This window comes from Physcomitrium patens, chromosome 3, assembly GCF_059467195.1.
Source record: "Physcomitrium patens ecotype Gransden chromosome 3, ASM5946719v1, whole genome shotgun sequence".
In the NCBI taxonomy this organism is placed as follows: Eukaryota; Viridiplantae; Streptophyta; class Bryopsida; order Funariales; family Funariaceae; genus Physcomitrium; species Physcomitrium patens.
The window spans coordinates 18,363,350-18,379,539 of record NC_143412.1 but is presented as its reverse complement, the minus strand read 5'-3'; the positions used below and the strand labels follow the sequence as shown (position 1 = coordinate 18,379,539).

At 34.3% G+C, this 16,190-nt stretch overlaps 1 protein-coding gene across 1 annotated transcript; it reads right to left on the bottom strand.

The window, feature by feature from the left end:
* Positions 1 to 11,659: 11,659 nt before the first annotated feature.
* On the bottom strand, positions 11,660 to 14,552 carry LOC112280554 (reticulon-like protein B5). Its single transcript, XM_024516159.3, has 6 exons — positions 14,438 to 14,552; positions 13,435 to 13,641; positions 13,122 to 13,302; positions 12,708 to 12,849; positions 12,328 to 12,397; positions 11,660 to 12,085 (listed from the first exon to the last, which is right to left on the bottom strand). Exons 2-6 carry the CDS (start codon positions 13,595 to 13,597, stop codon positions 11,922 to 11,924), a joined length of 720 nt encoding a protein of 239 aa, XP_024371927.1. The 5' UTR covers positions 13,598 to 13,641; positions 14,438 to 14,552; the 3' UTR covers positions 11,660 to 11,921.
* Positions 14,553 to 16,190: the final 1,638 nt, after the last annotated feature.

Genomic DNA, 16,190 nt, shown 5'->3' with positions numbered 1-16,190 from the left:
GTGGCAACCCGTGACGGGACGGGGCAAGTGCATGGCTTAGAGCTCTCCCAAGAGAATTGCGTGGACCTCCGCAACCGAAGGTCACCATTTCCGATCAAGACTTGTGGTGGAACAGCGTCCTCGCTCAGTGGGCTCCGCCACCTTCCTGGCTTATGCACCTTTTCTAATCTCTCTCCGTCCGCGGTTTCGACGGCGATCCTCGTCCGAGCTGGACTCCATAGCAGGATGGAGCGATCGCCGTGCTGCTGCTTGCTGTCTGACTCATTGGCCGCGCCAAAGTCGAATTCATCGCTTTTGATTGTTAAAGCCAAAGCCAAAAGAACATCTCGACTTCATCCCCTGCGTCGTCCTTGGAAAAACACTTCCCCTCCTCTATGCGTGCTCTCATCCAAAAGCACAATCCCATCTCCATACGCCAGCCACTATTGGAACAGCTTCATCAGCCGCACAGAAATACAAACCTGCGCATTCTCGCCTTGCAGATATTCCGATGCTGCCGCACGATAACGATCCAACGCCTTAGCTGATTGCTTCCGGATTCCAGGAGGTAGACCAAAGCTTCAACCCTAAGAAAATACAAAAAGAAAAGAAAAGAAAAGGAAAAGGAAAAAAAAAAAAAAAAAAAAAAAACACACACACATACACACACACATACGAACACACAACCACAACAACCTTGGAAATTGTGGATACTGAAGTGGTTAGAATTTCAAAATGGTTGATCATATCATGTGGGCAAGAAAAGTTGTTGAGCAAAAGCGACGGCCACTTTATTTGGTCCTAGAGCTTCTTCGACTTTTTGCTTTTGCTTTTTGCAGATTCTGAAGAAATGCCGTGCCGGCCATGGTTACATGCCGGTGACCGGTGGGGTGTCTGCGTACCACCGCGTCCTCTGTCAGCCACATACACAATTTGAGGTGTTGCGGACACTTTCGTGTGTGCCAGTGTTTTTTTTGGGTCATGCAGAGTCATGGTTGGGGTGCACTGTCGTGGCATCCACATTGAATACTTCATTAAAAATTAATACTAAGTGTTGTTGAGTGTTGTGCAAATTTCTTTTTTTATTTTTTCTTTCTCATGCTGATTATATTTTTACTACACAATGTTTTGTTACTTTTAGTGATCAAACTTTCTTTGGATCATCAACAAGTTAGGGCCTCCTTCCATGCTCAATGGATGGGCAATGTTATAATTGGACTTTGCCCGAATCCCATGAGCTGTGCAGTGCAAAATCTATTCAATTTCAAAATTTGCATTTTCATGTGTAAGGGAGTGAAGCACTTTATGACCTTTCATAGGAAGGCATCTAAAGACCAAATTACTTCCTGTTGCCATCAAGAGTCCATCAATTGATTGATTTACCAATGAATTGTTCCACCCACCTTTTTTGCTCTCCAAAATTAGTGAAGGATGAGTTATCTGTTCCATTTTAGAAATTTAGGTAATAAGAAACTTTAGGTTAAACCAATAAAATGTATTTATTTCTAAAAATTAATAAAAATATATTAAATATAGCTAATATATATACTATTTTTTATTCAAAAAAATATTTTATAAAATAAATTTTGGATTGGATTTTTCTACTTATAAATTCTAAATCCACAACAACAAAAATTGAAGAATAAATTTATTTTTACAAGAATATATGCTAAAAGTTTAAAAAAAAAAATTAAAAAATATGCCAAATTGCTTATAAATTAAAAAAAATAAAAAAGTGAAAGAAATCCATTGTTTCATAATAATTAATAAATATATAAAAACAAATTGCCTAGTTTTGTATCAATTGTATTTAGAACCACTAATTTATATCAACAAAATTTCATAAAAATAAGTAATATTAAAACTAAATTAAACTTAAAATTAAAATCAAAACTAAGTTACTAATTCTGTGACTTAATGATAGGTACATATAGGCATGTGAAAATTGTTAGACGATTTGTTTGAATATATATATATATATATATATATATATAAGGAAAAGTTAAATAGATTTAAGCTTTTATTAAATTGACCTATCTATGATGAAGAATATGGTTATCATCATAAATGTAATTGATTTTTCATTGGTTTTTATTAAAGAAATGAATCTAGAGTTTTTTTTTTTTTTTTTTTTTTCATAATGGTTAGGATAGGTGGAACAATTTAATAAAAGTTTGGATCTATTTAATATTTTCTTATTTATATATAATTGATCTTCTATTTTTTGATATAATCAATTGACTATTGATTATATAGGATATTAGAGGATATTGAATTATAGAAGAATAGGCTATGATTAGTTGATGTGTGTAAAGCTCTAATTGACCATTTATTCATAAGAGGAGGGGCACTTTGGCTACTCTAATGTATATAGTATTTTATGATATCATTAATTGTGTATCAAACTTTCTCTTTTTAGTGTCTCTTGCTCTTTCTAATCTTACTTTCTTCATCTCTTTGTTTCTCTCTTTCACTAATTTTGTCTTTCTTTGTCTTTTTTTTTTCCAATTTTACTTTTTTTCTCTCTTTTGTCTCTTTTTCTTTCTTTCTTTTTTCTTATTTTCTTTCACTGCCATATTCTATTCAACATTTCAAAGATACTTATCAATAATCAAAGGCTCAAAGTTTGTCAAAAAAAAACAACTAATCTATTGATGAATCAAAAAGATCTAGTAGCATAGGCAACAAACTATTTTAATCTCTAAAAATCTCCATTATAGAGCGATATCAATTCAATCATCAGTAAGCGCATGGAAAATGAAAGCCTTGACTTGTTGTACTATTTACAAAATACCAACAATTTCTAATACGTCTAGACTTTGATGAAGTGTTAACTAATTGGATACTCCAATGTCAACATTAAGGTATTGTATCCATCAATGAGATAATAGAAGAGAAATGAAGTAAGTTTGCACCTCTTCTAAGCATTAGAAATCTTTCAACATTCTCCAATGGCTAGGTACAAAAGTTTAAGCAACAACATGGATTTTAAATATTTAAATTGTACGATGAAGTTGCTTTCATAGATATTGTTGGAATTGACGCATCACTTTTATTTCAAAAAGCTAAGATCAAACAATATGCCTTGCAAAAAGTTTATAAAATACCTAAAATTTTATTATTTTATTACCTTTCATATAATAAATGATTAGTACTCATCAAATTGTAAGCATGAAATGAGATAAGACAAGGATTATATTTGTTTTAACATCCAATAAAAATGGCTAAAAGAAATTAAACTCCTTTTATATTGGCTATATATAAAAACTTTACTATTTTTTAAAAAAAATTGATAAATAACTTGGCTTATATTACCATGAAAAAAAAAAAAAAAAAAAAAAAAAAAAAAACATGGATGATTAATTAGTTGTTGCAAGAATGGCTAGAAAAAGTTGACAACAAAATAGAAGATGAAAATTGAAAGATTTTATTTCTTTTGGACAACGCATCTTTGCACATTTTGGAGAATATTGAATTATCAAATATTGAGGTGTTATTTCTACTACTAAATACCACCTCAAAAATTGTCAAGGACATAAATCTTGAAGAAAGAATATCCTCAATACAATCTTGTGTCACTGAAGAGAACTAGAAAGTCACTCAAAAGGTAATGTAATATTCAACTAGAATGACTATTGCCAAAAACAAGAAGACTAGAAAGTCTTGAAACAAGGCTAAAGACTAAAAAGGCATTGAAAATAGTGAAGAAGGTTTTAGTCTTACCTCCATATATACTCTTAACTAGAAGCTACATGGCAATATCCTATAGGACCTCCAAAACGTGTTGTCTTTGCAAGACAAGTATCTTAACTTGGAAAGTAATTTTTTTATATGTGCGCCACATGGTTTGCTTCTTTTGCAAGCTACTAACACGTGATTAATTTATTGACTAAGTTTCTAACCTATTAATTAACTACAAACACATATAAAATCAAGTAGCATCTATGAAGCTTTTAGAAAGCTTTTCTAAAAGGTCTTATGAAATTAATCTACTTTTATCTATTTTTATCTATTCCTATCTAATTATATAGGTATTTATTAGAATACCTATATATATATATATATATATATATATATATATATTTGTGATATTACCTCTCCTTCTAGAAACAAGTTCCATAAGGTGCAATCTTCATATGTTGAGAAAATCTAAGATGCGGAAAATTATATTTGCCACATACCCCGATCTTTGTTCTCTTCGAAGATGGTTGATAGGCCCTCTCAACCATCGATAGTGTTCCATATTAAGGCAAGAAGACCACCCTATTATTTATTCGTTGTTGAAGCCTTCATAACTTCCTTTAAATAAAATATTTGGAATATCGTCATGACTTGTTTCTACCTCTAACAAAATCACCAAACATTAGAAGTCTCTTCTAGAGTTGTGATACCAAACACATTGTATCTCGTCATCCATTTGAGGAAGGACATGTCATTCTTGAGGATCTTCATATCAATTTTATCATCTTAAAGGTTGTGACAATTACATTGTTTTGTCTGATAAGTATGTAAATGAAAGCTCTTCAGTTGAAACTACTAGTTGTTGATTTTCCATCTCTTTAGTATCACATTTACATAGAAGCTACAAAAAAAGATGGAAGGTAGAGTATTATCTTCCTTCAAGTTTGTTTCTTTTATAGCAAAGATTTGCCATTCTTCATCTTGGTTTTGATGGATGTTGTCGATGAAAGGCTTCAACTCTCTTTACTACATTTACAAGATTCTTTGATGGCTCCTATATGTATTCACTAATATCATATCCACTCCATTGAATAGAATATTCTAATCTATTTTGGTACCGCCTTGAGTCTAAGACTTCTTTTGCCTTGAATTCTTGATTATTATCCACTTCTATAGGAAGAAGTGGTATTTGTCTGCTTCTCAAGATATTCACTGTCTTATATGGCTCAAAAATGGACATATGAAATATAAGGTGCATCTTCATAGACTCCAATAGATATAATCGATAAGAAACATAATTGATTTTTTCACAAATAAGAAAAGGTTCTAGTCTATGATAGTCCAACCTATCACAAAAATGAGTAGTCTTGATATTGTAACAAAATAATCATATCTTCTGATTTACATTGAATTGTGGTTGTTCCTTGCAATAGACATTTGAGTTGGTCTTTTATTGTTCTTGAGCTTCTTTTAATTGTATCTTCATTGTTACATGTAGCTTTGATAAATGATTTGTTAAATCTTTTGTTGTTGGATTATCAATTTTTAAAAAGTCAAAAGTATCAAATTATGGATGATAATCATAATTAGCAAAAAAAAGATGTTTTTTGGATAGAAGAATGTATCAAATTATTGTATGAAAACTCTACTAATGGCAAAAAAGTTGTTCAATCATTTTCATCATACATCTTAAATATTGCTTCAAAACTTGATTCAGCCGTTCCATTTGCCCATCAGTTTGAAGTTGAAAAACAAAAGAGAGCTTAATATCCATCTTTAGAATCTTGAATAGAATTCTCCAAAATCTTGATACAAACTAAGTCCCTCTATGTGATATAATATCCTTTGGCAATCCATGATAGCGATAGATATTGTCAATGAAAAGCTTAGTTGTTTCTTCACCTGAAATAGATTTTGTATATGATACAAAATGTACCGTTTTGATGAACCAATCTACGATTATGAATATAGAATCATATGAAATTGAACTTAGAAGATCTGTAATAAAATCCATATAAATGAAATATCATAATTGTTTAGATATATGTAATGGTTGGAGAAGTCTATATAATCGATGACGAGGAATTTTTGATCTTGAACAAATGTCACATAATTGGACAAAGTCTTTTACCACCTTTCACATTTGTGGCCACCAAAAATCTCTAGATATAAGTTCTAAAGTCTTATTGTATCCAAAATGTCCTGCTGCTAGAAAGTAATGATGTGCTTAAAAAACATGTAAACATGCTTCTCCTTCTAGAATATATAGGCATCCTTTAAAATAAAGTAGGTTGTTCTTGAACTAAAATTTTGAAATATCATGAAACTTGGAAGAAAGATTCTTGATATCATAAACAAGAGGATCAAAAGGTCATACTTGATTGAATTTGTTTAATAAAGGTTGAATCAACAATCAATACTGATTTCATTACTCGAAGATGAAAATACTCTAGCTTCAAGAGGATTGTTCTTTGTTGATCAAAAGATACATTTCTTTCTTTTGGTGTAAGATAAGAAGGTCTAAAAAGAACATTACATAAACCTTATTGTTTTTCATGTCGATATATGATCTTGAAATCAAATCTTGATAATGATATGCTCTAATACGCTTGTCAATGATTCAAAACACATGCCAACATGAAATACTCGAGGTTCTTGTAATCTATATATACTGCAACTAGACTTGAAGCACCTTCAAGATAATGATGCCATTCTTGAAATGAATCCATAAATACAAGAAGTTCTTTGTTGTGGATCTCATAATTAAACTCAACCATTCAAAATTTCTTAGAATAAAAAGCTATTAGATGGAGTTTGTCATTTATTCCTATTTATGACAATACTACACCGAAGGCAAAGTCTAATGTATCTATTTCTACAAAGAATGCTTTAAAAAAGTTATTGCAATACAAAGTTGGTGCAGAAGTAAATTTCTTCTTTAAAGCAAGAAATGATGCTTCGGCTTCGTTATTCCACTCAAATTTATCTTTACAAGTCAAATATATAAGTGGAGCTACAACTTGAAAAAAATTCTTGATAAAGATTCAATAATAATTGAAAAAGTCCAAAAAGCATTGTACATCTTGTACTGTTTTTGGAATCTTTCAATCTATGATATTTTGGGCCTTCTTTGGATCCATCATAAGGCCTTTATTGGAAAGGACATATTTCAAAAAGTCAACTTGAATAGTATGGAATATATACTTTTTCATCTTCGCATATAATCCTATATCTTTTAGTTTTTATAACACTCAAAAAACATAAACTTTATGATCTTTTTTATTCCTAGAATAGATTAAAATATCATTCAAATGATAGACAATAATATTATTAAGAAATTCACAAAAAACATCATTCATTAAATGTTGAAAAGCAATTGGTGCATTCGTGAGTCCAAAAAACATGACATTATATTCAAAATGCCTACACCTAGTTTGAAAAGCAATCTTCCATTCATCTCCTTCTTTGATGCAGACCAAGTTATATATTCCTCATAAATATATTTTTGTATAGATCTTTACTTGATTTAGTTGATCAAGAAGTCTTAAAATCAAAGGTAGAGAACACCTATTCTTGATGGTAATCTTATTAAACCTTGATAATCCACATACATCCACAGAGATCCAACTTTTTTCTTCACAAATAAGATAAAAGCGCCAATTGGAGATTTAAAATGGCGTATAAAGTTCTTAGCCAAGTTCTCATCAATGTAGTCTTTGAGTGCAGCCAATTCATTTTATGATAGACTATAGATTGGTTCAATTTAGTAGTTTAGTTCCTTCTTGAAGATCGATGGTACAATCATGATGACAATATTTCAGAAGAATATCTGCATTCTTTTTTTCAAAAATATCCTAGAAATCTTGATATTGGCTAAGAATATCACTTGATCTCTTTTCACCATCAACAATGGGCATGGCATATACAGCAAAAGTTGGCCCTTTATTTGCGACATGTATGAAAGCTCTCACATCTACTAATAAGAGTTTGGATATACTAGACTTATGGATTTCTATTTGTCTAGCAAGACCTTAGATTAAACCATAAAAAAAATTAAGATTATGAGAAATTTAGTCTATTTGAGGGTTTTATCTTTTTAACCACAATAATCCTAAAATAATTGGATTAAAAGGAGATTTAATCGCATTTAATATTATTAAGCTATTATGACCACTAATTGCTACTTCTACAAGAATAATTTTATGTATCACATTTCCAAAAGACAATAAACATCCATCTATTACTTCTACATGCATAGGTTTGATTTTCTTAATTAAGAATATATCTTATTTTTTGACAAAGTCTTCATCTATAAAACAAGCTGAGGCTCTTGAATCCAACAAGGCTAAGCCTTTGTGATTTTTTTGTCCTAAATAGACTTCTATTGTAAAACAAGGTGAGGGATCAAAGGAAAGAATAGGACCTTTACTAGATATTGCACATGATTCTAGCCGCATGGTTCCTATTATAGCTGAAACAACTTATTTTCTGACGCATTGTTTTTTTTAGCAATTGTGCTTCTGCTTTTATGATTGCATTGTTTCTTTGGACAATGTTGAGTAGTATGTTTAGTTTCTCCACAATATAAGCATAAGTCATCTTAACATTGTCAATTCTTTTCATGCTGTATGAGAAATTTAATATGTATTGTATCAATTTGCATTGGTTCTAGCTTTGATAAATAAGTTTTTAAAAACTTAGGAGCTGCCATCATTATTTGATTAGTTCTTCTCTACTCATATCTTTGTTCTTGATGTCTTTTAAATAATTGATTGTTATATGCAATGGCTCAAGCAATAAATTGTTCAAAAGATTCTATCTTTGGCATTAAGAGTAACAAGCCTTTGACATTATTCTTCAATCCCTATCAAAATTGATTGATAAAGACTTTGTCATTTCAGTCTATATCACAAGCGAGGTTCTGGAATTCAACAGCATATATGGTGGTTGATTATGATCCTTATCTTAAAGATAAGAACTTAGTTTGTACTACTCTTTTTTAATCACTTTCTCCAAATGTGGCTAGAAACATTTGTAAGAATGAATTCAAGTCATAAAAGACTTGCAAATCTTTTTCCATTAAAAGTGCAAACCAAGAGAGAGCACTTTTTAATAGAAGTGCGCCTATGAATCCAACTTGAATAAATCCATTAAGGTATTGGAAATGATGCAACATTAGATAGAGCTTGACTAATTATAAAAATCCTCAAAATTTTGATCTTATTCCATCAAACTTCTCAAGTATACTAATCCTTGTCCTTGTCCTACTTGTAGAAGCAAAATTCACTAGATTTGGTTCTGAGGTTGATCTACTTGCTTCCTTCAACTACACAACTTCTTGCTGTATACTCTAAACTTCTTCTATAGGTGTAGGCATAGTATCTCCATGATTCAAGTTGGAAATACATGAGATTTTTACTCTTAGAGTGTTGATAAGTTCATAAAGATCTGCAATAGTTGCAAATCTATTTTTACTTCTACTAAGAGTAGCATCCATAATCTTTCCTTTGATGGACAACTCAAACAAATTCAAAAAGTTAAATTAGTTGAGGGTAATCCGCAACCGTTAATAAAAAAATATCACAAAGAGGAGTAATCCACTTTCTTTAAGGAAAAGATTAGTGTTAGAAAACAAGATTTTATTGTTTAAATGTAGGTAGTCCACAACCTTCAAAACACAACAATAGAAATGGAATAATCAACTCACTTCTAAAACAAGACAAAAATAATATATTAGTACTCTTGTCAAATTATCAAAGACATGAAACTGAAAGAAAGAAAATCCTCAATACAGTCTTGTGTTACTGAAGAGAATTAGAAAGTCACTCAAAAGATGATGTAATATTAAACTAAAATGGCTATTGCCAAAAAAAAAAAGACTAGAAAGTCTTGAAACAAGACTAAGGACTATAAAGGCGTTGACAAGAGTGAAGAAGGCTTCACTCTTGCCTCTATATATACTCTTAACTAAGAGCTATATGGCAATGTCCAATAAGACCTCCAAAAGGTGTTGACTTTGCAAGACACGTATCTTAACTTGCAAGACAAGTTTTTTATATGTTTGCTACATAGTTAGCTTGTTTTGTAAGCTACCAACATGTGATTAACTTATTGACCAAGTTTCTAACCTATTAATTAACTATCAGCACATATAAAGTCAACAACATCTATAAAGCTTTTCTAAAAGGTCTTATGAAATTAACCTACTTTTATCTACTTTTATCTATTCCTACCCAATCATATAGATATTTACTAGAATATCTATATTTGTCCGTGACAAAAATCCATCCAATGAATGTAAGGATCATCATTACCTTTAAAAAATATTATTGTCGCTTTTAACTCCAAGATATGGTTATTAAGGATGATGTTAGGAAGGTTGATATCTACAAAGTTGATCAATTGATTGCAATGTGTTGGAGTGATGTTATATGGAATAGTATGCCTACAACTATCATTAAGCATATCAGCTCTAGGCATATCAACTTACTAGATAATGCAGGCATGGCAAATGAAGAGGGCATCCTTAGAGGGACAATCATTGATGATGAATTATCTTCAACAATACAGCAACTAAACATTCGTAACTCAATGTCTTTTGAAGCGCTTCTCAATCCTATGGAGGAGGAAACTATCCATGAATAGTTCACAGATGAAGAACTTGTTGAAATGGTAGCAAGAAATGAGAATGTTATTGATGATGTTCACAAACTAGAGAAAGCAGGATAAGAAATGATATCCAAAGAGATTCTCAACATTTGCCAAAGATTTGTTAAAATCCTTGACTTTTTGATTCCATCCCATCTTATAATCCATAATGTTGCTCAGCAAACTCAACATGCATTGAGAGGCCAAAAAAAGCACTAAACTTCACTCGCTTTTAGCTTCAGTCTCAATTCTAATTACTTATTGGTATTATACATCACTTATATTATAGAATCTAATAGTTATCCCTTATACAATATAGTTGCTGCTGACTTTCATCTATACCCTTTATAAATCAATTTCAAAATTCTATCGGATATTAGAGATTAAAAGATATTTGTTTAGAATATGGGAATACAATTGGTGGAGCATGATTTGTATTGGATATTGGAGGGTATCTGCTTACTGAGGATCAAATAGCTAAGGGTCAATTATATACAAGAAGAAAAAAATATATATATACTACATTCTTATTTTTTATTTATATATATATATTCAAAGAAAAACAAAAGCCAAAAATACCTACAAACAAACAACAAGGATGAATGTGTGAAAGTGAACCAACTAAATGGAGAAATATAATTCTTTTAATTTCATGCAAAAGTGCATGTGGACATAGTAACAAGTCGGTAAAGAAAGAAAAAAAAAAAAAAAAAAAAAAAAAAAACACTGCTGTGCTCACTTAACCACAAAGAAAGTCATATCAAAGAAACAATTTGAAATGTTTCAAGAATAGACTTTCAAAAACATACACCTAAGATTATGAGAATAGACTTTCAAAAACAAAACTGTACAGAGAGTCCATTAACGTAGTTGCGAAGAAAAAGAGGGCAAACCAGAGGTTACTGACGGAAGGGCTAGTGCACCTCCCCAGCAGCGCCAAAGGAGTGCTCAAGTTTTAAAACATGATTCACTGCCTGTCACCCCCTACAAGTAATGACAATCTCTCCACCACATCATTTCAAAGTGGTGGAATTCCACATACCCCTATCCCATCGTGCATTCGCAACTCAAATGCCTACTCCAGAAAAATGAAAAATGCTGCAGATGGTAATTGAAACCAGCCGTGAAGACCCTCAACTGACACCCGAATATTTTCACCTAGCACTTTCACAACCACCAACATCTCCTGCCATGCTCCACTTTCTCCTTCCATTTGCGGCATTGCAGTACCATCTGCGTCGCTGCTCACAAACATCACCCCCTTCACAACCACCACACCAACATTCCCCTCCGCTCTCACATTCCACACTCGCCCACCCCCTCAACTTCACACACCACTTCGCACCTCAAGTTCAAGAAGAAATATGAATGCCCACAAGGGACGCGTTTACGAAACAAACTGAACATAACTGTGCATTCGTATTTCGTGACACCCGCTTGCATCACTCCTACCACGCTGCACATTGTAAACTCCGCAGCTACATACGTCCAAAGCTTCAGCTATATGTCTACGTCCTACTCTCCACCAGTTACATACGTATATACAGGTCCTTCACCCGCTTGGATGCAACCTACTCATCCCCCTCCTCTCCCCTGCGGTCCCCCCTGAGAACCTACAACTTCTTCTTAGCCGGGGCTCTAGGAATCTTCTGTAGCACTGCGTTATCGATCTTCTTATACTGGACGCTCGCCGTGTCCGCTGCCTTCCGTGCATGGTGATCGATCACGTCCTCGTACTTGTCGAAGATGAACGGAACCACGTGCAGCAACACGATGCCTGTCACACAACCACCGTCACGTCAACGCCTGCACACCGCAACCCCCTCCTCCCTCATCCATCCACCATACACGACTTCGCCGCGTCATCAATCAAACTACTCCACTTCCTCACCCAACTCGCAAACCTCACATACCATCCCAACTTCCACTGCACCTCCTTCCATGTCCACAACAAGCAAACACGTAAACAAACCACCACGCCATTGCTTCACGCTTGCTCACACAAGGCACCCCACTTACCGATCCATATGCAAGTCAGGAAGTTGAACCACGAGGTCACTGTCGACACCACATACAAGAAAGCAATCACCTGCACATCACAACAACCATTCCTTCAACTCGTCAAACTCCCATCACTGCCTCTGGAAACACGTCACACCAACATGTATTCCCAACCCACGGATTCGGTCAGTTGCCCACGCCTTCATCACATACTCAATGCCCAGGCACGCATTCTACAACGCACTCCAGCCCCATCAGCCGACCAGGCTCCACCGGCAAGTTTAGACAGATGAAAGCACACAAGCGTTCAAACTCAACGACCACGGTAAAGATCCACACATGCAAAGCTCCTCAAACTCAAAAGGTCAAGTCAGTGGTAACATGCCCAAACCACTTACAATGAAAAATAGCTTGAAGTCCTTGCCAAGAGCAACAGTACGAGCAACACTCAAAGCCTTGTTCACTTCAATCCGGACAACATTGGCTGTACTCAGAACAAGATCCTCTGGAAGAGTCAGCTCCGGAACCGGCGGGCCAGGCCTAACCAGATTCACAGCAACACCACGTTACTAAGGAAGAGGTGGTCATGAATGAAATACTGAGGCCTCCAGCTTAAGGGAAAAGATACCTAAAGTGGACTAGAGTATTGTGAACCGGTACAAGAGATGAAAAACTTTACACGGCATTTATGTACAGAATTTCAGTGGTAATTACCATTTTCTCTAAAAGACACACAATATAGTGCAAGTTCTACAAGTACATGGCGAGAAGCATGTTGACAGTTGAATATGAAGATGTGAGGGGAAACCAACCTGTGCAAAAGAGAGGCGACATTTGACCAGAGGAAGAGAATCACAATCACGAACAAGAGAATGTTGCACAACAGTGTAACAAGCGTGTAGCCAGATTTCTCCAAAAGGAACCAGATGAGCGTTGATCCACCCAATGTTCCAGCGGAGAGGTACTTGTCTCTCCACAGTGCGGAATCAGCAGCTTTACGGATACAAAAACAAAGCAAAAAATCCAATAAGCGAAAATGGACTGTATGACTACATTGGGAATACTACGATAAACATGTAATGCATCATCGCGAGTATTCAGTCTGTACTGCACTAACAGAATTACCTCGGCCGCCACCCAGAAGCTGGTGCACGTTCTTGTCCTTCATCAAGAAACGACTGCGAGGGGCGTACTCTGACGCGGGCGCTGTCTGAGAAGCAGGCATCTTGTTAACAGTCTCCATCACAGGATCTGAGATTTTTTGCGTCAGATCACTTTGTTCTGACATCGTGCTTGAACCGAATGTTCAACCAACACGTGATTACGTCAAATCTGAAAAAATTCGGGATGAATCACAGTTAATCCCCGGCGACGACAAAGGTTCAATTGGAGCAACAAGCTACACAACAAGGTAACAGTAAAATTGCAAGAATACCAGCTGCAAACTGGGTACAGTAAACAAGAAGTGCGGAGCTCCGACCATAACAACAAAAAAGCCAGGGCAGGGATACCAATTCTTCTCCGACTCACCACCATCATCTTTCAATATTGAAGCATCTGAACGACCGACACACTCGCTATGCTAATCAGAAGAAAAATGGACGACTTATTACTTTGTAGCGAGCCACCCATGGTTCGAGAACACGAAAATAAACAAAAATAAAAACACCAAAAGGCATTAAGCACAGCAAACAAAGATCAAACTGCTAAATCCCATCTTGCCCGCCGTCAATACACCAGACCTTTCTCATACACTTGACCCCAAGCCACCTCTCTCATAAAATCCTCACTGGTTTACGATAATCCCCGAACCATAGACTCCCAGACCCAAACGCTAGCTCCACCCCTAGTCAAAGATCACCACCACGCCTCTCCCTTACCCTAACCCTCTCTAAGATAAAAACATCTAACGAAAACACCAAAGCACTCCAGGCAACTTAAAAAAATAAATAAATAAATAAACGCCATTACCAAGTCAAACTCCCTCAACCCAACCCTTGAGACACAGATCCCTTCACTACCAAAAGAAAGACAAAACCTACGCACTCAAGCCTTCCCCACCACTCATCATTCTTACGAATCTACTCCCTCTCCTCCGAACACACACACTCGGCGGAGAAATACTCACCACAGCAGCAGCAGCGGCACCTCAGCCCTGCTCAAAACGACGCCCTCAGCTCTCAGAAGGAGAAGTAGTGGCTATTGCAAAGCTCGAGAAGCAAATGTGCGAACGATGAATAGAAAGACGCTGGCCAAGGAAAGAGGGAGAGGGAGACGGGTCTCTGTGTGTGTGTGTGTGTGTCGGTCGGCCGGGCTGACATACGAAACCTTTCAGCCCCGTTGCCCGGCTCTTGCGCGGGTAAGCTTACCTGGCACCACCTGCGTCTCCCGCTCTTGTTACGTGGCACCACAGCTGGCTGCCACTCATAGTACCCTATTCACACTGCCATGCAAGAGAGAGTGAGACCATCCCCGAAAGTTGCAACTACATTCATTGCATTTGTTCAGAAACGGGACACTCTGCGAGAAGGTACATGAATGAATAAGGGGCTTCGGGGGGGGGGGGGGGGGGGGGGCTTTAAACAGTTGTAGGTTGGGTTTTGAGTAAAGTGATTGCAACGAAACACATGTGGTCACTCATAAACTTGTTGATCCCAATTTGTAATGCTTGGAATTTGTACTCCAAGATTGAGTGTGTTTTTTTCAAGGAGAAATTAATATAGCATTTTTTTTGGACATTGGAGCAACCAAAAGAATGAATTCTTTGTATATATGTATGTATGCATATATATATATATATATATAAGTTTAATTTTATTTCCAATAAAAATAAATTGAATCAAATTTGTTTCGTCTCTCTGTTCTTTTTTTGTATTTTGTATTTTTTTTTTTTTTTGGAGTATCTTGCAGTTTGAAGTGATTTCAATTTATTTTTTAAATTACTCTTTTGTTGCATACAAGATAGAGTTGCCACAAATTGAATCATAAAAAATGTTTTTTTATCCTCTTATAGCATGTTTTTATATTTGAAAGACAAGGAAAGATTCCCTTAAATGGTTAAAATTGAATTCCTCATTAAGTATGATTTATAGTTTTGAAATATTAGTCGAAAGTCCTTTAAATGAAAAAAGTGATATAAAATGTGTTTTTTACTATATGACGTGAATTATCTTGTCTCTCAAAAATTCCCTTCAGGCTCATTTAAAGAGATGGTTTTTAGAAAACATAGAGAAACTGTGTCAAAAATCACTTAAAATAACCAGTAAATTAAAATTTAAAATATTTTTATTATGCTACTTGTGATTGTTAAATTAAGATATAAATTGAAACATTTGTACTTTTGATTTTAAAGATAACTCTTTTTTCCATCTTATGCTCTTTTCTTACTTTATTTTTATGCAAAATCCAAGGCATCTAAAAGAGGATACTAATTCTCCAAGAAAAGAACCAAAGTCTATTGAAGTGGATTTTTAGGTATTAAAACCCTCCAAGGTCTTTCTTATTACTAAAGTAGTCATATGAAGCTAATATATTTTGTTTATATAATTATTGTTGTATTGCTTATCCATTATTTATTGCAATTGATTCAATTTTTTTATCTACAGTCTAAAAATAGCAACAATATTCTGTATTTTAAGATGCTTCCAAATTATGGTCTTTGAGTTCTATCTTCTAAACCCTTACAAAGATTGAAAGCTAGCCAATAAATTTTGACTTTAAATACCAAAAGTAGGTAAAAAAATCTTTATTAGGGTAAAAAAATAAAAAATTTGATTTTTACCTCTTTAAAAGATTAAATATTTATTCTTTTAGTTCTTTTATTAATTATTATATTTTATAAGAATTATGTATGTATATATTATTTTGATTGTATTACTAAA

Coding starts and splice junctions, on each gene's coding strand:
- LOC112280554 (XM_024516159.3), bottom strand. CDS start 13,597: ATGTCAGAACAAAGTGATCTGACGCAAAAAATCTCAGATCCTGTGATG. Junction 12,398..12,707: donor ACTTCAAGCTATTTTTCATT/GTAAGTGGTTTG, acceptor TGTGATGTGCAG/GTGATTGCTTTCTTGTATGT. Junction 12,086..12,327: donor CCTGACTTGCATATGGATCG/GTAAGTGGGGTG, acceptor GTTGTGTGACAG/GCATCGTGTTGCTGCACGTG.